The sequence below is a fragment of the Crinia signifera genome, chromosome 7 (assembly GCF_055691185.1).
Source record: "Crinia signifera chromosome 7, ASM5569118v1, whole genome shotgun sequence".
NCBI lineage: Eukaryota > Metazoa > Chordata > Amphibia > Anura > Myobatrachidae > Crinia > Crinia signifera.
The window spans coordinates 142552348-142580163 of NC_139223.1; the positions used below are offsets into that span (position 1 = coordinate 142552348).

Genomic DNA, 27816 nt, shown 5'->3' on the forward strand with positions numbered 1-27816 from the left:
CGCACTGTAAGTGAAATGAAATGCAGTTACTGTAAGAAGCTTTTACATCTGAGTTTCACGTTGTTTAGTTTCAACAAGATGGAAACTTGCAGGTTTAAAATAATACAGGTTGTGCTGATTACCTGATAAGGATAATTGTACCAACATTGTCTTGTGTTCCAAAGCCATGGAGTCTAGAAATGAACGAAAATATGACACAGGGTTAGTACAGGTCACTATATATATTATATGAAAGATGTTTCGAATAATATTCAATATTACTAAAGTGTTTTTTTTTTTTAAATAAAAGCTAATACAATAAAATCTGACCTCCGACATACAACTTCATTCACAAGAAAATGTTCTCAGTGGGTAATGACTAATGTTCTAGCAAATAACATTTCCGGATAATCTACCGCTATGTTGAGCAGTAGTTACAAACGTGGAGTCCAGTAATATTATATTCTATATAGTATTATTTCTGCTGGTTGCAAAGGAATTTAGAAAGTCCAGAGCCCCTCTGATTTCTGTTTAAACTATGTAGTCACAAATCATATTGCCCCCAAATCTATGGCCCGTATTCAATGCGGCCACCGAGGGGGTTAAACGGTGGGGATCGTGGGGATCGTGGGAAAACAAGCGATCCTTGCTGTTTAACCCAGGCATCGGCCGCTCACTCTATTCAATGTTCCGGGGAAATCCTCGCTATCAGACTACAGCGAGGATTCCACCAAACAGCCTCATGGCTAATGCAAGGAGCCCACAAAGGGGAATCTGCGTGTGCAGGGGGGCAGTTTAATATTGACCCTGTGACCTGTGACAGCAAGCAGCCAGCCCTGCTTATGAATGGTGAGTACCGTGGATAAGTGCTTTTTTTTTTTTTTTTATTAGATTCATTTTTAATTAGTCTTTATGCGATCATGTATTCTCATGCAACCTGTTTTAACTTATTTAGTATAGCCAGTGTTAACTATTCTCCTAGGTGCTTTACAACAGGTGTGTTGATAACTGCCTCACCTTTAAAAGCAAAGTTGCTGTGAGCTTTAGACCAATTAGCATACCTGGAATCCGTGTGCACGGGGCTTCATGCATCGACTGTGTGTGACATCATGCAGACTCTACACCCCCCAAACAGTCCAGACACACCTGCATTGTCTGTACCGCTCCCTCAAAAGGATTGGTCACTGCCCCGAAAGTGCTCAATCACCACCCCACTTCTGCCACCCCCTCATCGCTTCATGGACTGCGGTGGCATTATCTGCAATGCGACCGCAGTTCACGGACTCCGCAATTTTTGCAGATCTGCATGTGCAGCCACACTGGGCCACATAACTGCTGCAGCCTCCTGCTCCTTTTTTCAAAAAAGTCAGGTGGGAAAATGTGGATTTGGGTGCACAGTGATTTCTGTAAGTATATACTACCATCTACAATAATGTGGTCTTCATTGTCTACACCATTGTATGGCATTTTCTTAAACAAAAAAAACTTTATTGCTTTACTTTAGGATCCTATCTAAGCAAGAGCTTCAAATATGCATCAGCTCTTCTGAATACATCCACTCTTCAGGCCCCTATATCTTCTTTGCTTTACAACACAAATATGTTTTAGTGATATTTCCAACTGTACTGCTTCTTATTGTTTATTTCAAGTTGTTGTTCATTGTATCGCAAAACCTCTGGCTTATAATACTTGTTGTAATATATAAAGTGTGCAACCTAGTGCGCTTTGGAACAGCTGTTCTTACAATGTCATACTAAACATATTAATCTCTGTAAATTCTAGTTTGTTGGATAATTACTCAGGACATATTGATTACAAAGACAATGACAGCACTAACACTTTCTATTCTCAATGTAAAAAGATTAAATACCCCAAGAAAAGATTACATAAGATTATGCATATACATTTGACAATGCAAAACTACACTACTGTACATAGGACTACTCCTTCCGTATGTTGCCTATTTTTTCATGCTGCTGACTAACAGACGTTGATTAGCTTTCCTAACACATGACAACTATTGTGCAGAGTATGAAATGATTAAGTGTTGCTAAGGTATTATATTCACCTTTTCTGACTGAAACCAGTGGAATGCATTATAATACATAAACAAGTGGGGGGATTCAACAACAAATACATCCTTGTTGAAAATTGTGGGTGTAACAAGAGTGTAACACGACTGAAATTATATATTTATTAACAGTTTCTTAAATAGCGCATACATATTACGCAGCGCTTTACAGGGTATAACTAAACATTCACTCCAGTGGAGCTTACAATCTACAGTATATTGACTATTTATTTATTAACAGTATCTTATATAGCGCATACATATTCCGCAGTGCTTTAGAGAATATTTGAACATTCACATCAGTCGCTGCCCCAGTAGAGCTTACAATCTATATTCCCTACCACATGTACACGCACACACAGACATTCTAGGGTTAATTTTGTTGGAAGCCAATTAACCTACCAGTATATTTTTGGATTGTGGGAAGAAACTGGAGTACCCGGAGTAAACTCACGCAAACACAGGGAGAATATACAAATTCTGCACAGTTAGAGCCATGGTGGAGATCGAACCCATAACCTCAGCGCTGTGAGGCAGTAATGCTAACCATTACACCATCCGTGCTGCCCTATCACACATACACGCACACAGAGACATTCTAGGGTTAATATATGTGTGAGTGTTTATTTGTTTTACCCTCATATGATTATTATTATATTTGTATATTATTATTATACTTTTATCTTACTAATTTTTTGCCATTTTATTTATACTGTTTTAACATTTGTATCTCATTCAAATCAATTATTTTTTTTTTTTACTTTTATTGGTATTCTATCAAAAAAATATATTGCTATAATGAAATTACAATATTTGTACTGCCACAAATTAACAAAGTTGATTTTGATAACAATTTTTGCAAGCATCAACATAAAACAACAGGGCATTATATAATGTAATTGGGTCCCTAAGTCAAAACACAGATATTTGCTAACAGAAAATCATGCAGAAACAAAAAATTACAAGTTGGATCAGTCCCAAGAGAACACCATACAATAAATCAGAATTCCAGATGAATGTTGCTAAATGTGAATGTGTCATAAAATGGTAAAGAGAAAACAGCATAGAATGTGAATGTGTGCTTCACCACGTGACTCCTCCCTCACACAAGGTACCTTTTTTCAAACTTAAATATTTTGAAAGTAAAAGCCCAATACAATAAACATTAAGTTGCTTCTTACCAGATAAGAACACAGAACACAGTTACAGTTGGTACAATTGGAAAGATTACCCAATTTAAGGATTAATGGTGCCTCTATATAGATAAATACTACTCCCCTGTTATGGACTGGAATCAGATGTTCCTCTTCTGTTCTGTTTTACTTTTCAGATGGGATATGTAAAAGATAAGAACAGAAGACACAGATCTCAAGCAATACTGTAGAAATCTTTTTGTAGTACTGTATATACAAAAATGTTCAAGTTGTAAATCCCTTCACCATACATATAGTGAAGGGATTCCACACTGTAACAGGGAAGTACTATTTCTCTATATAGAGGTGCCATTAATCCTAGAATTGAGTAATCTTTCCACTTATACTATTTAAGGGGATTCAGGTCTCACCCCTCATCCTCAACTAGGACTATAGGCGGCGATTTTTGCGCAGATCGATACACTACCCAATATCCTGCGTACAGATGTTATGGTCCTAAATTCCTGGTAATAAACTTCCAATATCCTGCGTACAGATGTTATGGTCCTAAATTCCTGGTAATAAACTTGTATACACATCCTATCAGATATTGGGTTGTTGGTCTAACAATTGTTAAGTGAGTACGCTGCATCAGGACCCGATGGTCAGCCAAACACCTGCCAAACTATGTTGGTCCAAACAGAAAGGTATTGTCTGGAAATAGTAATGTGTATGGGTGTGTAAGGTTACGGTTTGAAACAAAGAAATTATTGAGTAGTATTGAGCACTACACATCTTAAGGCAAAATGTCCCAGCCTGGGAGCTGAAGGCTGCTCGGACATGTCTGCAAGTCTGGCCATATTTTTAAAGCAGCAATCATTTACAAGACAATACCTGGTTTTGCCTTAAAATTGACTCCCAGAAACTCCCAGACAGCCTACACCTAAAACCAACATTTACACCTGTTACATATTGCCCCTGATGTTACTGGGATGGTTTTGGATGTTGGGGTTTGTTGTAAGGTGATGTGTATCTTAGTATTCCTCAAACCACTATGCATTTCAGTTACAACCATGTATTCTTGATTACTACATTGGCAGGTATTCAATGTGGCTGGCGAGGGGGTTAAACAGCGAGGATTGCAGAAAACCAGCGATGCTCGCTGTTTAACCCCCGCGCCGGCCGCACGCTCTATTCAATGTTCTGGGGAAATCCTCGCCGTCACAGGACGGCGAGGATTCCCCCAAACAGCGAGACCCACGGCTAATGCAGAAAGCAAGCTGTATTTAGCCGCGAGTCTTGCTGGTTCTGGAGCCGCATACGCCAACTCCCCCTCGCTCAAAAAATGGAGCGAGGGGGAATTGGCGTATGCGGGGGGGCTGCGTTGAATACTGACAGGGTGAGTGGTGACAGCGAGCAGGAAGCTCTGCTCGCTGTCACCGCTCGCCCACAGCATTAAATACCTTGTAGTAGTTGAAACATGATGGTGGTTTGAGAAACACTAGCATCCAGATTTGAACAGCATACATTCTAATAGCCTGCAGAACTGTTGGGATGTCCGTGAGCTCCTACTTTGGACTGTTTTACGTGCAGTTTCTGTGTTCTTGTTTAGTTGGAGGCCACTCAACTTATCTGAGGGTTTATTGTATACGATTATTATTAGCGAATTGCGTCACTTCTTAAAATACTGTACAAGTTTACTATTAAGGAAATCGCCACTTTTAACGGTTTATATCAACCAAAGTATTATTGATAAGGTCAAAATACTTACAAGTACCTGTAGTATATGCGTGTACATTTTTTTGACTAATATTATAAATGTTCTATGTGTGAGCCTTTTGTCACATGACAGATATCAATGCAATAATCCAATTCTTTCTAGACACACTGGAGCATGTCCTCATCAACATTGGCTGTGATGCATTACTTCTGATTTGTTCCACTTACAGGAAACTGCTCTGGTGTGTTTGGAACTAGTTGGATTATCATATTGATACCTGTAGTGTTACAAAGGGCTCACACATAAGGCCCGATTCAGACCTGATTGCTGGGCTACGAGCGCAGAAATCAGGTAAATGCCACCCCAACACGTGATGTCCCACCGATGTGGACAACAGCAAATTTGATTGAAGCCTTGCACAGGGTCAAAACATTCAGAATCACTGAAAATAGAATGATTATTCCCTGTGTTCGAAGCAGCGAGTAAGCCAGGGCTTACCCGGTGCTGTGATAGCCGTGGGGAGAATGAGGCCGCTACTGATGTCAGCAGCCCTCTCTCTCAACGTCCGGGGAACACCTGTGTTTTCTGGGGCACTCCTAGAAAAAGCTGGATTACTTTCCCCAAACAGTTGCAGGGTGTCAATCACACTGCTAACAATAAGCGATGGGGTGCCTTAGCACGTATGTTTCGCGCATGAACACAGTGATAAACTTTTCTAAGGTTGCGTTTAGTTTTGAAGATTTTCCTTTTAATAATGATGCTAATTTGGTGTAATTTATTTTACTTTTTATTTATGCTATGAGATTCCCTTAGTAACCAGCTAAAGAACCTTATTAAAATACTTCTAATCTAGAGTACTTCATCTGAATTCACTAAGCACACCTGACATAAAAAGCACACGAAAAGCAGATTATAACAGATAAATTCAGTTTAATCATTTAATTGAAGTTAGTCATTAAAATATATCCGGAAATGTATAGATTTTAGTGAGATTTAAGTGATTTCATATGAAATATACATAATAAATATATAAAGTTGTTTTGATAATTATTTATTTATTTCATTAAGTAATAAGTGGGCTCTTTTACCGTAAGCTGTACTTTTGTCAGTTAATATTTTATTAGAAAAGTTCTAGAAGAGATTCATTATAGTTGAGTGTGTGACTTGCTGATATCACAGACAAGAAAATACAGGTGTTGTGGTGAAAAAGCAATAAACAATGCTACAGTATATGCTAATGTATACTACAGTACATCATACCCCCCAACTGTTTGGTTTACAGCGGGAACGTCCCAGTTTTTGGGGCTGTTGCCACGTCCCACCCAGGGCCAGCAGTGTCCCGCAGGGAGAGCAGTTGGGAGTCCCCACTGCTACCCACTTGTTAGCGGGGAATAGAGGCCTCTATTCCCCGCAGGTAGAGGGGCAGCAGCGCCAAAACGGGGGTGTGGCCTTGCACGAGTGACACAATTTGAAGGCCAAGCCCCCTCACAGCAAAGCTACGCCCCCAAAAATTCCCGCTGGACCACCAATGAAAGTTTGGAGGTATGGTACATTCCTATTTACATTATAGGTAATTTTTTATTACCAGTTATTTATATAGTGCACACATATTCAGCAGTGTTGTAAAGAGCATTTTCAGCCATTCATATCAATGACTGCATCAGTGGATTGCTTACCATCTATGGGCACATTTAACAATGAGTGTTAAAATACAATCTAAAAGATAAAACTTGTTGTGTATGATACATGGTGCTCTGGCCAATCAGCCCCCACTGTAATTTTTTCAAACACATAACAGTTAGGAGCAGACCAAATCACCTATCATATGCGCACACACACCTCATATACACTAAAGCTAACAAGGGTTAATTTTGTTATAATTTGTTGATAGCTAACTAACCCACCAGTATATTTGTGTAGTGTAGGAGGAAATTGGAGTACCCAGAGGAAATAAGCATGGGGAGAATATAAAAACTCCATACAGTTAGGGCCATGCTGGAAATTGAACACAAGACCTCAGTTCTGTGACAAAGTAATGCTACTAGTTTGGGTTTATGGGCCTAATTCAGAATGGATTGATAATCAGAGAATTTGCAGTTCACTGCGAGCAAAAGCCATCGCTCAAACCCTTGCTAACGTGTAAATGCATTGAAAATAATGATATATTTGCAGATCCATTTGCAAAATCCGAACCATCGACAGTTTTTTCCATCTGTACCAGTCTAGGGCTTTCACTAATCTGCTAAAGAATAAGGATATAAGTGGACCCAGCTGAAACCGCCTGGGCACACCTGCTTTTTCACAAAAATACACAATTTTTCTGCCCCTAAACCCCAGCTTCCTGTCAATCACACTACAGCTTCTATATCACTTCTATGCGTAACAATATTTTTTCGCTAATTAAGCCTGTGCATGCGCGATTGATTAGTGATCCACACTGAATTAAGCCCTGTATTGGGAAATTCTACTGTAAACTTTTCTAATGTCCTAATGCTGGCCACACATCAGACCAACTTTCATTCAACCATCCAAATAGTTGGTTGGATGGAATAAAAATCTCGGTACTTATGTAGTATCTGGACGCCCGATTAAAAAATTGGGTCCATCGCATCTCATTGCATGCGACGCGATGCGATGGACCCGATTTTTCCATAGGATTCAATGTTAAAATGGACTGAGTCAATTTTAACATAGGATTCTATGGGAAAAAGGGTCCTTTTCATTTCCCCACTATCCAACTACGCATGAAGTTGGATATAAACCTGTGGCGAGCGTAGCGAGCCACCGAGCCCGAAGCGTGGGGAGCGCAGCGAGCCCCGCGAGGGGATGCGGAATACTTTTTAACAAATCCGCGTCCCCTCGCGGGGCTCGCCACGCTTCGGGCTCGGGGGCTCGCTGCCCTTGCCACCCTTCGGGCTCGGTGGCTCGCTGCGCTCGCCACAGGTTTATATCCAACTCCATGCGTAGTTGGATAGTGGGGAAATGAAAAGGACCCTTTTTCCCATAGAATCCTATGGAAAATCGGGTCCATCGCATCGCAAGCGATTTGGTCGGATGCCATGCGATAATCGGGCGTCCAGATACTACATAAGTACCAAAATCTCTTACTGGATGGGAGCAAATGACAAAGAGCAATTTGCTCACAAACCCCGGAAAAAAGATAAAAACATTCAGTGAAATTATTCAAATCAAACAGATACAACTATATTCCTTTGTCTGAGCGACAGGTTTTGTCTGTTTCCAGATTTTCGGAACAAATTACTGAATTACAAATTGCATTTGCTCCCATCCAGTACCAGATTTTTATTCCATCCAACCAACTAGTTGGATGGTTGGATGAAAGTTGGTCTGATGAGGGACCAGCATTACATGTAGACTAAAGCTGTGTACACATGGAACAATTCTGGCTCATGGCCAGTTTTGACTATGCGATTTCCAAGTAGCTGGGCTTATCTCAGCCTTTAGTAATTTTATGCCCCATCCATTCCAGTCAAGTCATATTTGTGACCTTCCAACTTCCCTGCTGGACACTGAGACCTGTGGGTGGGATGGCAGGACAGAGCCCAAAAAGTGGTTCAGTACTGCCAACATTGGAATAGTTTGGAGGTATGGTGCTAGTGTTAACATGTTTATCTGTTATCGCTATCGCTATATGCAATTTCAGCTTTGATTTTACATGTACAGCTCTGAAATGTACACGTAGGCATACAGGTACATACTGTACAATATAAACAATTGTTTCATAGCTCATAAATAACCTTGTAGACTCCTACTGCCCCCATGGGAATATTGCTACTAGTTGACAAATTATCATAATACAGCAAAATAACATCCCTCATCCATTATATCTTTACACCTCTGAGAACCAATCTGTTCTCAGATGGCTGTTCTTCCTTAGGCAATTGCAACAATTCTACATCCCACAGAAGCTTCTGCTTCTCTTCTACTCTTCTATTTCTTCTTGAGTCTGTACTATGCTCCTAGATTCTTGTCTGGTATGGCTCCACCAGAGATAAATAGCTTGCAATGAAAATAGTAATGGACTTGCTCCATCCGGTGTTTACTTGTAACCTACCTGGCTGCTGCACAGCAAATCGTAAATATACTGTACCTGGCCAATAAAGCCAATTCTGATACCCTGGGCTTCACTTGCTCCTCTTATTTTAGCTATTAGATGGTAAATGCTCTCGTAAACAGGACCCTCCCTACTCATTGTTATCATGTCTACATTTATTTTGTCTACCTTGTGTTTCCTTGTTTTATATATGTCCTGCTCTTCCCTGTTGTTCAGCACAAATGAACACGGTGGCACCTTTCTAAGATAATAATAAGCCTAAGGAATACCTAAGGAATGGCTGCCTTGGGTGGTTCTTTCATATGGGTTATGTACTACATGTGAATCTATTCATACAGGGTATACTGTATCATACTACTACACCTGTCATTTTTTCCATATCAGCCTCGGGCCGTGTATGGCTAATCTCCCACTCCATAACCTTTGCGGTGCACCCAAAATGGCTGTCTCGCCTGATATGTTCATAGGTAGGAAATATTTCATGGACCTGATGGTTATGCTAGTTCAGCGCCTCTAACGCTAATCAACCACCCGTTTTGTGTCGCATCTCCTCATCATCTCTTCTACACTACCTACATTGTGTAACCAAGATGGCTGCCTGGCCTGGTACCTTTCATGGGTGGAATATATAACACAGAGGAGTTAATACTCAAAGTGTGTGCACCAACCCTACATTATGCTTACTGTGCTCTCTAAGTTAAGTTGTTCTCATTTATTTCTGTGTGTGTTTTCAATTTGAGGTAATTATAATGCCTTTGTACTATGGGCCTAATTCAGACCTGATCGCAGGGCACATTTTGTTTGCAATAGGGCAAAACCATGTGCACTGCAGGTGGGGCTGATATTAAATGTGCAGAGAGAGTCATATTTGGGTGGGTTGTATTGAAACTGAAATCTAAATTGCAGTGTAAGAATAAAGCAGCCATTATTTACCCTGCACAGAAAAAAAAATAACTCACACCCAAATCTAACTCTCTCTGCACATGTTACATTTGCTTCACCTGTAGTGCACATGGGCCTCATTCAAACCCACTTGCTAGGCAGTGTACACTTGCTGCCTAGCGAGGTCAGCGCTGCCCCACCGTTTTGACATACTTTTTATCTCAAGAGCTATTTAAAGAATTCATCATAAGTACATCTATTATCCTTTCAGCACATAAGAGAACTGTAAATGCATTCAGTATTTTAGTCTGTTACCAATACATCATGCTGAGTAGAATTGTAGTGTAATTTAATTTACAGTTGCATCAGTATGTCTTTTGCTTGGTTTTGAAATTGTATTATATCAAAAAAAATTCTATGTCCTCAAAAAATCTACAAAACAATTTCCAAAAGTATATTTTATTCAACATGCTAATGGCTTATGACTGTGAAAAAAAATATCTCTATTTTACTGTAAATCAATTAGGTTATAATCTGATATTATTAAGCCGTATGGTATTAGGGAGTGAATTTTATAAAAACATAACATTTTTCTAAAGGATCTTTAGAGTGGACACAAAGGGGGTTATTCAATCCCCCCTGCTATTTCCTACAGGGGAAATAGCGGCGGGCAACTATTCAATGCTGCCTTTCCCGACAGCATTGAAGAGGGAGAGCAACAGAACGGTCCGACATTAAAAGCTGTTGGGGCCGTTTAACAGAGAAAGGCCGTGAATTGTTACGATCACGGCCAGATCTCACCATTCCACGGCCGTTTACGTGGACACGCCCCCTTTTCGATGATCGTCAGACGGGACATCAAATCTCGCCTGGCAATATACGGTCGAGCAAAACGAGAATGGGCCAGGGTCACAGCTGTCGGAATGTACCGACAGTCGTGACCCAGGATTGAATACCCCCCAAAGCATCTTATTAACAGTTAAAGCAAGCTCTGTTTTTTTTTTTGCGTACAATACAAATTTAACAACTCTGCATGAACAGCAAAACAATTTATGTCAACAGTATGTCCATATTCAGATTTGTATATACCTTACTGAGCCTCCTTACACCTGTAAAGGACAAATGGAGCAGGGACAGTGGTAGGAAAACATAGGTCAATTGCAGTATGACTTATTTCACACAAATATCCTGTACACTGTAGTTAAATGGACAATGAACGCTTACTTTCAGATAAGACAAACACGGCAAGGTTGCCAGGGTTAGGTGGCTGCCATGCCATTGCATGTTTTCCCAAACAGACAAAACCATTATGTGTCAAATAATCCTTAGGAAGTCTTCAAATAAGCAGATATACTTGCAAGGAGGCTTACAGTATATGTATATATCATGGTGATGATAATCGTCACCATCGTCATGAACCTTTGCAATCTTGAAACAAAGACAATGTAAAAAACACGCTCATATACCCAAACATGATACACAGATGTGTCCACATACATCTAGCCTCCTTGTGCGATAAACAGCCCTTCAAGCCCCATGCCTTGGGCAGACTCTTGGAAAAGGTCACATGAATAGACTATGAGCCTCTTTATCTATGTGAACATTTCCATTAAAATATGCTTTATTTACATAGCAAATGTACATCATATCTATTCTGTGTAAGACTGTGGCTGTATCTGCATACAAAATACTACACTTAAAGGTCCATACACACCCTGGGCGATTATGCCCAGCGTGTATGGACAGCGATGACTGCTGTCATCGCCTTGGGGGATAGCCTCTCAGTACATACAAACTGAGTGGCTTTGCAAAGCTATGCAAAGCCATCCTCAAAGTCGCTCATCTGCTGGTAATACCAGCAGATGAGCGGCTTTCCTGGCGATGATGCGGGAGTGCGCATCACTGCTCTCGCCAGGCCATACACACTGGGTGGCTTTTAGCTGAAAGCCGCTCAAACTTGCTGTTTTGAGCGGCTTTCAGCTCAAAGTCGCCCAGTGTGTATGGGCCTTTCAGAGGTTACTGGAAAACACTGTAACACAGAATGTGTGTGTCCTATTCACGTCGCTTTGTGAATAATTTTTCATGAAAAAAGTTTCATGAAAAGATACTAGTTGTTATGCAAAACACAACTTGTATCACATAGAGGATAGATGTATGTGGATACATCTGTAAGCATCGAAGGCCTTAGCCGCAGCTGGATGCTGTTCAATCTCAACATTAGTGGCAGCCAACCCAAGAGATAAAAACTGGCCTTTAGATCACTTCTGGTGAAGGAAGCGCACCCCAACAACAGACTACGACCATACATTCCAAGAGAATTATTGGCTCTAGTAATGGGAGGCGTGCCAAGCAAATTAAGCCGTGGCCATATACCTATTGGTAATACCATCTTTACATGCTGCGTGACCCACTAAAGAGGACTCGTTACTGCATGTGCCTGCATAGTGCATACAGTAGGCAAGGAAAGTGCCAGCGTTTACATGATGCAGGCAGGTACATTATAATCCAATAGCCGCTACCAGGACAGCATTCAAGAGCTCCAGTTGAGCTGGAACAATGCCAGGGGAGTACTGAGAGAGTAGATGGAACATGACAGAAGGAAATGAGAGGCATCTACTGTACAAGGTGACAGTGACACTAGGCGAGGGGGCCCGCCGGCGCTCACCCTCTCCACTGTGGCCGCCACTTCGCTCCGGGGGGGGGGGGGGGATGCCGCCGGTTACAGATGCGGCGAGAGCTGCAGCTCTGGCTGGGCTCCAGGGGGGTCAGTGGCATCACTTCCCGAGAGGGGGAGAGAGAGAGAGGGCGGTTACAGATGCGATATGAGTCACAAAGCAAAGTGTGTAAAGAATGTAAAGAATATAAATCCTGGCAGCTATTGGAGTGGTCAGGATGGTGACAACAGAGAGTACAAGAAGGAGAAGTGAACAGTCATTGGGTTCTGTGTTCATAATTTAATGCAAGAATGTGCTATTGTCATGCAGTAAGTGAGGGGGGGGGGGGGGGTTGGGATCGTTTGGTCTACAACAACTAGGTCGACAAGCATTAGGTCGACACCACTAGCTCGACATGGGTCTAGGTCGACATGGGTCTAGGTCGACAGGACATCAGGTCGACACAAGCATTAGGTCGACATGGGCAAGGTCGACCGTCAAAATGTCGACATGGGGGTTTTCAAATTTTTTTACTCGAATATCGACCCTGTCGACATGGACACAGTTTGAAGTGCACTGCATCCCCTTGCATGGCTTGCTTTGGGCACGGTGCCTTGCTGCGCTTGGCACACTATTTTATTCTCCCACCACGCCCTAGTGGCGGGTAGGGCATGAAATACCGCCGGTTGGCACGTCGGCTCAAAAAACTGTTAACATCGCCATGTCGACCTTTTGACTCTCGACCTTGCCAATGTTGACCTAATGCTTGTGTCGATCCTAAACCCATGTTGACCTTAACCCATGTCGACCTAAACCCATGTTGACCTAATCCCATGTCAACATAGTGGTGTCGACCTAATGCTTGTCGACCTAGTTGTTGTAGACCCAATGACCGTATTCTGTGAGCAGGCATACACAATTAGGACTTCATGGCTAGCTGAGGTGTATAAGAGGATATGCATCAAACCTTTTAAAGAGGACAACTGAAGAAGTTACCCAAAGTAACCAATATTTATTATAATACAGATGTGTATTATAGACTCCTGCTAAACTAGCAGATGAGAGTCTGGGGCGTGGGTTTAGGAAAGTGAAACCTAATGCAGAGTCCTGGGTTCTGCGAGGTGCCGATCCTGAATACAGTGGCAGCAAATACATTACATACTGGCCCTTATTCTAGTTGAATCGGACGGATGCGTATTTCGGACAGGAACCGAGTGTTCTTAGCCCTGCCTACCGTATGGGTCGCTCACACCGTCCGAATGCGGTAAGATGCTGACCGAACGGACCGTGAGTGGATGTTTCATGTGAACACCTACCCCATCTGTGGGAAGCTCCCCCATCCTTCAATGGTCGCCGACCATCAAATGATGGACTGAGTGGTCAGGCAGCACCGAGTGCTCCAGACCATTTTTCCGTATGATGGCTGCATTACCATACGCACGCCCAGCGTTTTCATGGGAGCGCCCATGAAACGCGGGACGTACACATGTGGTAATGAGCCCAAACAGCCCTTCATGCCCCTCTCCACCCCCTGCTCGTACGATCATTTTCTGCACGGACCTCACGCCGTGTTCGTACGTGTGAGGCGTTCGCACATGCACAGATACGCCTCTGCACATGCACAAACACCAACTATCGGCCGTCTGTCCGCATTCTGAGCCACCCGACTCAATCAGAATAAGGGCCACTGTGCTGTACATCTTCACATGTATCTTTATACATGCTTAATGCTCCCTCTGCACTAAATAGTTGGCATTGCAGCCCATGGGCTGAGCCGCCACTGGTCTAGATGAAGGTTAATTTCATACCTGAAGTACAGTACTTGGCGGCCATCAAGTTCTTGAAGACAAACCAGATGAAATTCCTGTGTTTTCAAAGTTGGTTAAGGTATTTTAGAAGAGTGATATTTTTTACTCTAGCGAACCGGAGGGTTCATTGCATACAGTATAATTATCTTACCCCAGGGGATTTTAAGCAGCCATGTTGACACTACATACCCCAGGGCAGACACTGCTGCTAGGATCATGCACAATATTCTACAAGAGAAAAGGTCTTCCTTGCTCCAAAAAGTCTATGATTAATGCTACATCTGTGACTTGTAGCCCCAGAAACAGTTATCCCTAAAGGAAAACATGTTATTTAACACAGATATTATATCCCCTGTAACAGATAATAATACAGTATTACAGTATTTCTTCTTCAAAACTTTTCTCAAGGAGCTCTTATCCCTAGTACTGACTGTACATTATTAACCTGGGATTTGATGTTGGTCTTGCATGACTGCATGTTTAAATTAACCTGTATTTGGATTTCTCAAATCAACTGATGTACAGTATTTACATCACACTAAAGGTCCATAAACACTGGGTGATTTTGCCCAGCGTACAGATGGGGCCGGTTTTATCTTTGCTGGCGACCCGCCAGCAACACGGCGCTCCATCTGACTGAGACGCGCGTGTGTCCCCCACGCACGCGCGTCTCAGTATCCGGGCGGCGAGGCGGACACAATACTGTCCGCCTCCCGCTCGAGGGAGCAGGGGGGGACCCGAGGGCACTGTGGGGGGGGGGGGGGGGGGTGCGGTCAGGCCGGGCAACCGAGGGCAGCACCGTCAGAAGGGGACGCGCGCGCGCGTCCCCTTCCGGCATACAGATGGCGGGGATGCAGGTGATGGCAATGGCGACCCCATCGCCATCACCTGCAAAGATGAATCCCGATACATCTGTATGTGGACAACGATGATGGTGAAAATTGCTGGCCTGAAAATAGCCCAGTGCTTACACACTGAGCGATTTTCCAGAGGGTGGATGACTTTCCAAAGCAGGACGCTATGCAAGGCGTCCACACCGTCACTCATCTGCGGCAGCGCAGATCATCGCTCATCGATCTTCCCGGTCTGTACACACTGGGCGGCTTTTGAGCTGAAAGCAGCTCAAACAAAAAAAAACTGAGCTTCTTTCAGCTCAAACTTGCCCAGTGTGTATGGGCCTTAACATTTATATTTCTAAGCACTGGTTCACACACAAATAAATCTCAGCTTTGAACAGATGGTGCTTTACATAGTTTTAAGATAGCACAGAACACTGGGAAGTCTTCAATAACTATGCAGACCAACTGCATTTCATGATGACTACTCATACTTTGGCAGTAGGCCTCAATCACTAATAAAATGAAGCAGCAGCAGGAGATCTTTCAGCCACTGAATGCTCGAGTGGCACCCTGACTGAATCCAACTATGCACTCGACTCCTATGAGAGGAGTAAAGAAATTCATTTCATAAAATGCTCCTATTAATGTCTCTTTTCACTTCTTTTGCTTTTACTGCAAACGTAGTTCAGTGTCATTAAACAACAGGTAGTAAGGGATGATGAATAAGAGGGAACAATCAGAGAAGAATAATGGAAAAGTTAAACAAAACCTGTCAACTTTTGCCTTAGAAAAAGATATATTACAACATTCAGTATATAAATGTATGTTTCTCTCTCTTTCTCCCCCTGTAGCTCCACTCCAGAGCTGCATGCTTTTAGCAATAACAAGCGCTGTATTTAAATTACTCAATTATCCATATGTCAGGCCAAGAAAGTCCTCTCAAAGTGGTTTTGTGTCTTCTACTCTGTTGCAAGATTTTGGCATCTCAAAGTCAAATACTATAGGATGCTGATCAATGTTATACAGTATAGGAAGGATTAGCATTTACAAAAGCTTGATAAGATTGGGTGTGGACTACTAGACTGTGTCTAGACAGTTGGCCAACCGATGTCAGGTACTGCTTTTAAAAAACACCCTGGGGAGGCCACTGAAGATTGTAGAGAACACTACTAAATCTCTTATCCATGCACTCATTATATCCCGCATTGACTATTGCAATGGTCTCCTAACCGGTCTTCCCAGGAACAGACTCTCATTACTGCAATCCATATTAAATGCTGCTTCTAGGCTGATCTTCCTAGCAAGATGCTCATCGTCTGCTGATCCGTTCTACCAGTCCCTCCATTGGTTGCTTTGATTTTACCATATTCAATATAAAATACTTTGACCCACATTTAAAGCTATTAACCATACTACCACAGCATATTTCTTTATGTATCTCAAAATATCTCCCAACTCAGCCACTCTACTCTGCACAAGATCTGCATCTCTCTTCTGCACGGAGCACTAGCTCCCATTCACTATTACAGGACTTTCATTGGGGTGCTCCCACCCTATGGAATGCCGGTCAACACAAAATAAGACTCTCTACTAGCCTCCAAACTTTCAATCGTTCCCTGAAAACTCAACTCTTCAGGCAAGCCTATAATAATTATATACCACACGCATAACCCTCTGAAGCATTTCCAGTATGTATCTTAAACTGTAGCTTCCCTTCTGGACCTGCAACTTGGTCAGAATGCTATGCCCGTCTGGTGCCCGTCCTTGTGTTTCCCGCTTATGTCCCTATAGAGTGTAAGCTTGCTGCAGGGCCCTCCTACCTCCAAGTCTGTCTGTTGGTACCCAGTTTGTTCTATCACTGTCTACAATTGTAAAGTGCAACGGAATCTGCTGCGCTATATAAGAAACTGTAAATAAATAAAATACAGCAGCCCCTTTTCTCTTAGAACTTCATGCAATTATCAGTATTATGCTGTCCCCAGGACTTCCAAATTTAGAAATGTGTACTAATACTACACTTACCGTGGATATAAAGCTGCTCCTGCTTCACCCATTATTACTATGATGAAGATGAGGTGGCTATCGCAATTGTTATAATAATAATAGACCCACTGAGGAGAGTGAAAGAAAATACACCCCCTTTGCGGTGAGTGCAAAGACACATCCTGACTGCACTGTGGTCTCTCACCTCTCTCCCGTTTCCCTCTTCATGCAGCTGCAGCAGAGAGAATCTTTTCTTCAAAACTTTATTGACAACCAACTAAATGGACAGAGAGCTCACTTTCTCCTTCTTCACTGAGGAGAGGCAGATACTGTATTGGCAGCTAGAGGTAAGGAAGCCGGAGAAGATGGTAAGTATCCTCTCCCCTCTTCGAAACACCTGTGAGCTGAGATACTGCAGTTATTTATGGCGGTGATGTATTCTATCCTGCTGATAGCGTTTCAGGTTAAGGGCCAGATGTACTAAGCTTCAAAAGTGATAAAATGGAGAGTGATAAACAGCCGGCCAATCAGCTCCTGCCTGACATTTTTCAAACACAGTGTTTGACATTATATAGCCAGAACGGTGTGCACAATTGCTCTGTTTCAGACATGCATAATGCCAAACTTCCTCTCAGTCAGTGGACAACTCCCATGGATATGGAGAATTCATGAATATGGGACGGAAAATAAGACAAGGAAAGAATGGTCAGTGGACGATTTCTGGATAGTATAGTCACAGGAACTTCCAATCCTTGATAACTGACCTTTCAGCCTTGCCCTATTTGCACGTAAAGGTTTCTTTCATTCCATTCAGGTCACACGCTCATTGGTACCAAAAGCTCACCTTTTTCAAGTGCCCTATGTTCAAAAAGCAGTACCTTTGTTGTGGACCATGGATTCCCTCCAGTAGATATGGAATAAATGTATAATCCAATGTAAAAACAGAGCAGGATAAAAACTCACCCAAATCAAATTCTCTCTGAACATTTTACATCTGTCCCCCTGCAGTGCACATAGTTTTGTCCATCTAAGAAGGAATTTGTCAGAAGGAGTGAACCAAAACAACCCCCATAGTGATAAAAGCATTTTAACATAGTACAGTTAAGATTAAGTTAAAATCAGTGCACACAGGCCATTGTGGAATGAAGCTCCATGCATTTTTCATGGTGCTCTATGGTTTGTCACACAGGCTTGGCCAAAATCAGGGGCTATGTGATGCTGACAGGGCTGTAAACTGCAGGACCAATTACAAACCAAAATTATGGAGACTGCAGTTTATGTATGATCTTCCCAATTACATGCCCCTTTTCAAACAAATAGGTGGCCATCTAAGTTAGAACTACAACAGCACTGCTTGCATGTGAAATGAGAGGTTCCCAAACACATGGCACACTAACAGTCCAGGATATAAGGCTACCCATCAGTGCTGCTGACAGATGTGCATGGCCCTGGTACTGGGTGTAGCTATTTTGTGGAGGTGTGGCCAGGCCCATTTCCACTCCATACTATCACTGCAAGGGGAGAGCGGATGGGCACTGGTGGCTGAGCAGAGGGGCAGATTGAGGGGGGGGAGGCAGTCACTAAACACCCACTCATAGCAGTCCCGCTATCCTTTATGGGGTTGGCCCTACTGGGCCTGCTAACTGGCCCAGGGCCAGATAAAAAGTTACCCACCTAGTACCTTAGTTATTTTGATTTCACCACTCAAGAATGGGCGTAACTAAAATCTAAACTCTTAGTGTGCTTTAAGTTTCGGAGTCATTGTATAAAACCAAGCTGTTTATATACAGCAACGTGGGAGATTCATGTTAAACCTAACCTCTTGTGCAGCAACTACTGGTTGGCCATGCAGACAGCATAGCTGAGAAGGCACCATGACCGCAGAATGGGAAAGCATGCCTATGATGTTGGTGACCGCGAAAGTCCCTCACATAACAAAAATCGCTAAAATATTTGTAAATGATTAGTCATTTATAAATATGAGTATTTACATGTTAGAATTTCACTTTCACCCATTAGCAAAAATAAAAAAATCATAAATTTTCTTATATGGACTGTAAACATACATAACAAACAGAAATAGTAGATCATATACATGTCTTGTCCTAACATACAGTAGTCTACAAGCCTCAGAATAAAATGTTCCAATGAAAGAGCACTTCAATGGCATCTTATCATCATGTTACAATTCTTGAATGGGGCTTTACAATTGGCAAATCTCAAATCTACAAAAATAACAAATTATTGATGCTGAACAATTTTGTAGTGTTCTTCAAATGCAAATAAAATTAATTATATTGAGCCAATGAAAAGTCAATGACAGCTCATAATTTTAAATTAAAATTAAGTAACATTACTGATTAAACATAAATTACCATAAGAGCCATTGGCTTCAAATGTTTGAAAAACATCTAAATTATATATTCATTAATAATGCCAGTCAATCTAATGGGAAATGTTTAAAATGACCTTAGATGAAAAAAAAATTGCCAATGTTGCTATATTTATTAAGAAAATCATTGCAACTTACAGTAAATATATTCCCTTAAGCAATAAGAAATGGATCTCAGTTACTGTATTTCATAAACTGCACGACCATCAATCAGAGAAATGCAACAGATCCAACTTGGATCACGAGAGGTGCACATAAAAATGTAAGGAAGTTACTGTAGAATATTCTACCATGGATGTGCTTACCTAAACACTGTGGGGTACATAGGAGAGAATCGGACAATACCCATATGATCAAAACACCCCATAAACTTTAGAATGTAAGCTCTCACGAGCAGGGCCCTCTCTCCTTATGTGCCTTTCTTACAATATATAAACCTCTGCCACCCTGATAATTGCTTCAGTGTCCTGTCCTCTGGTGCAACTATCCATATTAACCATGTACTTGTCCTAAACTGTCTTGTACTGTAATTTGTTATGTGTTTTTGATTATAACTATGCTCTGTAAAGCGCTGCGGAATCTGTGTGCGCTATATATAAGAAACTGTTAATAAATAAATAAATAACCTCAACATAATACACAGTTCTGCACTCCATTTTTCACCACTTATGCTGCATTATTATGATAATGTATAATAATGGATAAACATTGGGTACAATAATGGTCGTAGGGAAATTATAATAATATATAAGAGCTAACATTGGAAATGATAATGATAAATAGGAAAAATAACACTGGAATGATAATGATATATGAGAAGTATAAGTTTGGGAATGATGATATACAGATATGTCCTCATACATCTTTACAACTCCAATCCCGCCAGCTAGCAGAAAATGCATCTTAGTCACAAAGCAATGTGACTAGGACACACAAGGAGACTGTGCTAATATATAATTCTTATATAACCGTGTGCAACTGAATCTCTAAATCTGCATACAAAGCGCTGCAATGTAGCTTTTTGCCAAAACAAGTTCTGTTGAGCTCTGTAAAGACTCAGTCACACATAATTTCTAAGTGTCATATCAATATATTAATAGCAGGACCATGGCTTTTATGAGTGTCATAATTTTTTAGTGCCATTGTTTGATCAGGGAACATTATATCAAATAAAAGTTCTTAGGGCCTCATGACCATATCTGCAAACATACTGTACTGTACGCAAATGGCTTGCTATTGCAAACGCTACCATCTGTAGTCATCAAACCGAACCCTCAAATGTAGCTGCTTATCACGTTGCCTTCACACACACTAAAAGACAAACCCATACACGCATAATATAATTTTCCTTGCAAATGCAAAAAATAAAATACAAGCAGCCGATGCTTTTGCTATCCCAAATACTGAAATACGGATACATTTGTGAACTAATTGAATCCTCTTAGCTTTAAGAAGTGCAACTTCATTGTGCTCTAAGACTAAATAACTCTAGTTTTATTTTTAAAAGCCCCTATGTATAACAAATTGTTATTCTGCATTCACTCCATGGTATGCTCTCTGAAACAATTACATCTTTCACTCTCACTGCAATGCCTCTATACACATTGCTGCCTCAATTATCCTGTCTTATTAACACTCATGAGATTTATACTTATTTTTCCATATTGACAATTATATCCACATTCTGTCACCAAAAAAGGTGGGTAACATTTCATCAAATCAACGCTGCAACCACTTGCTCCACTCACATTCACCTGATTTGCAGCAATATATAAATGCAGCTAAACTCATAAACAACAAATCTCTCCCTTCACCATCCAAATAATCACTAAATGTTCCTTATCAAATTAACATGTATCCATGACCTCTTTTTTTCAACTTCAAGTTACTCATTATAGCAAAATCGTGGCTCACACAATCAGATATGGCCTCCTTTGTAGCACTGTCACATTGTGCTCTTCACTTCATAGACACATTCCAAGCCTGGTAACAGTAAAGAAGATGGGATTGGGACATTACTATCTTACTATATTACCCCTCTCCACCAACAAGTTTCGATAGCAACTTAAAAAAGACAGCATTTTCTATCAAAATGCATTGGTGGAGAGGGCTATACTCTGATTGTTTTGGATCTGTGACCGCGTGTGTATTTACTAAGACTGGGGTGTATGGTCATGTTCCGCTTTTTCGGGTGAATTTTTCCCAACTTCCAGATCCTATGTTTGTGTACTTACACTATTAAAGAATTTTTATGACTGAGTTTGAGAGAGATATATTTTTTGCATATATTTACCACTCCAAGAGAAGAGGAGGAAAGCAAAGTATGACGTATGTCTGAGGAGCAGGATTCAAAGAAACCTTTATACGAGGGTTCCCACTGGTGGCCGTGTGAATATGCTCTGAATATTATGTGTTTCAGCACAACAGTAGAACCTAGAACACAGGTCGATAACTTCCTGAGTTTTTATCACACGAGGTGCTATTCCATTTCACTAAAAGATACTTTTATGTTCACATTCACTGCTATAGTGTGAGTAAGGGTACACATCTGGTGCTTACTGCTACACCTTATATTATATATATTAAATGCATTGATCAATTCATGAACTAAAACTCCATTATTTATTTAATTGAATATTTGAATGTTAAGGTGAGTTAATTTGTTGTAGTGAGTGCTGGGCCCCCTGTGTTTGTATTTACTAGAGTGTGTGGTCACAGGCCACTGCACCCCAACCTGGGAAGTGTGGGTGCTGTTTGCACCCCATTTGTAGGAATGGCCAGTGTGTTTGTAATTATGTATCTATATATTTGGGTTGATTTAATTAAACTCTGTTACTGTGATCATAGCTTTCTCATGCACCCTAGATAAGCTCATTTACCTGAAACCTGTGACAGCTGTCCCTTTAATACTAATTCAGGTGCTGTGTTTGGGATTGTCTCACCTTTAAAAGCCATAAGGTACTTGGCAGGTGAGCTTTAACCCAAGAAAAAACACATGTTCATTTTAGCTATGATTTGTAAGCAGTTGCCAGGTTCCTAAGAAAACCAGTTGTTAGTGTAGGACTTGCAGTGAAATGGGGTCCCTTGGCGATGGGCTGCAAGCTTAAATGCATTGATCAATTCATGAACTAAAACCCCATTATTTATTTAATTGATTATTTGAATGTTAAGGTTAAGAGAGAGAGAGAGAGAGAGAGAGAGAGAGAGAGAGAGAGAGCTGATGCTATCCACCACCTGATGGTTTTCACTAATGGTTTGGACAAATACAGAGAAATATACACAACTGTTAACAATACAAGTTGTATTTTCAATACAAATTGAATTTATGAAATTCTTCGTTAAAATCTCATGATTCACATCTGTTCATTCTTTTCAAGACGATGGTTCTAACCATCTAACCATCACCTTGGAAATGTCACAACCTTTAGGGTTGTTCTGGTGACTTACCTATTCCAGGGTCCACAGTAGTCACTGTTAGCAGTAATAGAGGACATCTGGCTTCCAGTGTCCCTTGAGTACCGGGGTCGCAGTTAGCGACAACTACGGATGCCCAGCTTTTAGTGTCCCTGTGAGCATCAGAGTCGCAAGTAGCAGGAGACAAGGGCAAGCGGACTTCTTAAGGTACACGCGCTGCACAAGGGGCACATTTAAAGCATCGGCTCCTGATATTTTCCTGTGTGCTTCTGCCTGCTTCATGCTGCTAATCAGCCCTGTGTTAGTCTGAACATTGCAGACTGATTGCAGCACCTGGGTGAGACCGTGCTCAGTTCTCCTTGATTAGGAGTCTGTGAGGCTCTAGCCCAGTGTCTGACAGCTATAGCTCATTAGCGCTCTTTAAAGGCACTTTCTGCCAAACAGACTCTGGCAGAGTCTAGGTTCACTAACCTTCTCCAGCGTTATATGTAACTTGTACTAAGATTCCTGACTACCTGTGATTGACCTTGTCTTGCCTTCCTGACTACTATCCTGCCTTAACCTAGTGTACCGTATCCAAAAACTACCTGTGTTTGACCTCAGCTTGTTTCCTGATTATTCTCCTGTCTTATCCCAGTGTACTGCAAACCATGCCTCCTCATGTATGACCCGGTCTGACCTTAGACTTCCCATTGCCTTATCCTTCGGTACCTGCTTTGCCCGTTTGATCCTAACCTGGCTATGAAGACCATGAATAATCCTGACTTCACTCCACCTATCTACCAGGGTTTACCAGTCCTAAATGGAGAACCTGATCAGGGGACCACGACCGGTATGTCTGGTGCAGCAAAGCCCATATCTCGCTTGGAGGGTTCACTGGCAAAAATCCCTGTGTCACATCCAGTCAATCCCCAGCCTGGTATTCTCTATTGAGAGACCATGACAGCTGTTTGACGAGAGTTACTAGACATTGGTGTATTTTTGTTTCATCCCTTATAGGAGGTCTACTACACTGGATTACTTATTTCAATGCCGGTTGAAGGAAGAAGCTACATGAGAACAACACTTAGTGCCATCAACCAACTGTTTGTCTATCCAAGGTTCTTGATAAGATCAGAGTTTTAATTGCATCACGGTGAACAGACCAGGTGCAAGTGGACAGTACCCAAGGTGAATGTAGTGAATACTGCTGTGTCCACAAAAAAAGTCATAAATTCAGAAGATGTTATGAGAGTGGGAGACAAAAAGTTACACTCTTCAGGCATCTACTAGCAGGTTTTGTATAAGTACATTTTGAAATAGGAGTTTGCATTTCATAACGGATGTGTTTTTCATTGTAAGTGATTGTGCCCCAGTGAGGGTTTTCAAATCCCTCCATCAATCCATCTCTTTGATTCTGAAGGTCCTGTACTGGGGTAAGATTTGAAAGAAGGCATTGAAGATTTGCGACACAACACCAGAGAGTAGAGGCAGGAGGTGTGACGGCATTGTAAACTTACTACAGGTAAAGTGATCATGTAGATTATGTTTACAGGTGGAACTTTAGGTCCTGGAAGCCAGAATGGATTTATAGGATGACTGAAATATGGGGCTGTACCTGCAATACATATCAACCAGGTAACAGAAGTGATAAGACTGAGGTCACAGATGAAGGAATCATTACAAAAATAATATAAGACAGTGGTTTGGGAGTCCTCATTCTGGAGTGAAGTTTCAGAACTTATCTGTATAATTGGACACTGATAACAGTGTTTAGCAAGATGTTATGGGTCAGGAAAAGAGAAAGACAACATGCATGTGTCCAAGCAGTGAAACAATCTGGAAATGACAAACTGTATATTATAATGCTAGCTATAGAAAGAAACAAGGCCAAATGAATACCTATTTCACACAGGAATCAAGGTCTAAGGATTACACAAATGCACTCTGGGAGTAAGGAGCAGATCGCACATTGGAGGCAAAATCACAATAACAAGATTTGATATCAAGAACCCGGCAAGCAGGGTCTGGCAAATGGGAATGTAGAATAACAGGAACAGACTGGGGCTTAAAATTAGGAGCTGTAAATGCGATATGGCATTAAAATAAGAACAGATATATACTTAAAGGCAAGGCAGCAAGTGCAGCTCGGTAACTGCTGAATGAGCAATATTGATTAAGAAAACTGTTGCTAAAGAAGTAAAAGTGCAACCACTGATAGCAACGCTTTTAGATTATTGAGGTTCAAGGTGTAAATTCTGCACACCAGAACTCCTGACATGCAACAACTGATCATAAAGTTAGATTTCTCAAAGAAGCTTATTAGGATAGAAAGCATCTCAATCTATACCCATGGCGAATGCAATAGTTAAATTGCTGGTGAATTAGAATGCCTACATCCCCCCTTTCTTCAACTTTGACGCAGAATGATGTGATCAGTAAATATTATTTCTGAAGTGGGTCTTTAAGGGCTAGTTGCAAATACTAGCTGGCTTTAGCATGGGGAATTGCAGTCCTTCACCACTGTAATTGTTTTTTATTTTTTATTTTTTTGCATATGATTACCCCCTTCTTCTATTAACTATTAAATATATGTTCTCGATATTTACATTTAGACACAGATATATCAAAGCTTGGAGAGAGATAAATAACCAAGCAAGCAGCTCTTTTCATTTTCGTTTGAAATATGACAGGAGCTTATTGGTTACTACCTTATCTCTCTTCCCTTTATCTATCTGTAAGCTTTCATTATCATGTGTCTCTTAAGAAGTCTACGCACAGGGAGATTTTCTGAGCATCTGAGCTATACAAGATTGCTCAGACACTCAGCACACAGTGATGTGCCAGCGCTGTGTGCTGAGCGATCTGTCAGGGCCAGTGTTGTCCGATGAGAACACTGGCCCTGACCAGCAATTTTGTAGATTTACCTGGAATCAGGGCCGCCATTAGGGGGGTGCTATAGGGACAACTGTTCCAGGCCCTGCCGCTCTGATAGAGAAAAGGGTCCAAGCAGCATTATCCCCCTTCACTTGACCACACTGCACAGCCACTGACACTGAGCCACCGCACTTCTGCCCTCTCATTGAACAGCAGCGGCTGGCCGTGATTAGTATGCAGCACAACCCGCCACACATATATAGAGCCCGATGGTGGCCATATTGCGGCAGCTCCGAATTCATTAAAATTAGCGCCTGCAGAAAGCCAGGAGCCCTCCACAGGAAGCCCCCACCCCGCGCCTGTCTCACTGTCACCGCACCATTATTATACTTTTACTTATTTCATTATTACAGTTTTAATTTACCCTTCACATTTAATAATAACGTTGCTACAAAAAAAACTAACAAAAAAAAACAATTGTTTTAAATCTGGTGAATTTACAGTATAATATTCATTTTATATTAAGATACTAGAAATGACACCTTGAAAAAGTCCTCCTTGAGAGGAAGAAACGCGTTGGTGAACTGCACTTTAAGCTGCCTGAAAAAGGAGGAACCAGAGGACCACCAGAGGATTGCCCAGCTGCATCCACACTAGGATTGGGGACCCCTGCTTGTTTGGAACTGCTTAATTGCTGGTTCCGGACCATCTGGTAATTGATATACCTCCTCCTGTTTTTGGATTCATTGCTGAAGACATTTTATGCACTTTATCTGTAGTGCTTTTTAATTTGTGTGAATTGTTTTATGTGGCCATTGTGATTAAATTGTGATGTTTTAACGTACTTCACTATTTTATGCCATTTCTCTTTCATTGCATATACGATATACATGAGAGGAATCCTGATATTTATGGAATTTCCAAGCGCCGGATAAGTCACAATTCTATTTTTTGTTTGTAACAAAAAAAACTATTGTTTTAAATCTGGTGAATTTACAGTATAATATTAATTTTATATTAAGATACTAGAAATGAGTGTTAAAAATGGCATACATAATTAATACTTCTTGCAATAACAGATCTTCACCTTTAACAGAAAACTTAATTCTCAGAAAGCACAGAACAACCGGCTAATCGGTATCTTGCCTACAGCCATTTTCCACAGAGACATAACAGACGGTACAGTATAACATTGATAATTCATTCCAGGGCACAGAAATAAGGAACTGAACACTTCTGAAATAGATTCCCTTAGAGAAGGATTCAAATATTTCACATTATGGTGAATACTTATTTTAAAACTATTAATTATATTACAACTACAGTATATAAAATAAGTTGACCAACTATCCTCCTTTAGGGGTTTTTTCTAGTTCATTCTTTCTGACAAAATCCTTCTTAGATGGACAAAACCATGTGCACTGCAGGGGGGCAGATGTAACATGTGCAGAGAGAATTAGATTTGGGTGAGTTATTTTGTTTCTGTGCAGGGAAAATACTGACTGCATGATTTTACACTTCAATATAGATCTCACTTTGAAGAAAAACCCCACCCAAATCTAATTCTCTCTGCACAAGTTACATCTGCCCCACCCGCAGTGCACATGGTTTTGTCCATCTAAGAAGGATTTTGTCAGAAAGAATGGACTAGAATAACCACCTTAGGGAGGACAGTCCTTCTCCTAAGTTCTGTCCTCCCTCAAAAAGTGTCCTCCTTTATTGCCCTTAATAACATTGATGCGGCTTCCGCCATCAGACCTCCTGATTGCGCTGTGCTGTTCCTTTCTCAGGCTCAAACAGTAGCTTCTGCACATGCGCAGAAGCACTGCGCTCTGAGTCCAGACACCAGCTAGCTGTACAGCACGGCCAGCCCAGGCCCTGTCTCAGAGGAGGAGGTAAGGGACAGCTCGGAGCACAGTGAACATATTGGAGATGGGGAAGCAATTATCGGGCACATGCCTACACTGCGCGTTGATGTCCCTCCTGCCATAGATTAGAAGTTGGGAGGTA

The 27816-nt window shown here is 41.4% G+C and overlaps 1 protein-coding gene across 2 annotated transcripts in view; it reads right to left on the reverse strand.

Moving 5' to 3' along the window:
* Positions 1 to 27816, reverse strand: part of CERS6 (ceramide synthase 6) — a 228843-nt gene that overhangs the window by 90687 nt on the left and 110340 nt on the right. For both annotated transcript variants that reach the window (XM_083153897.1, XM_083153896.1), the window contains exon 5: positions 123 to 173. In XM_083153897.1, coding sequence (XP_083010023.1) covers positions 123 to 173 — 51 coding nt within the window. The remainder of the gene's footprint in view (positions 1 to 122; positions 174 to 27816) is intronic.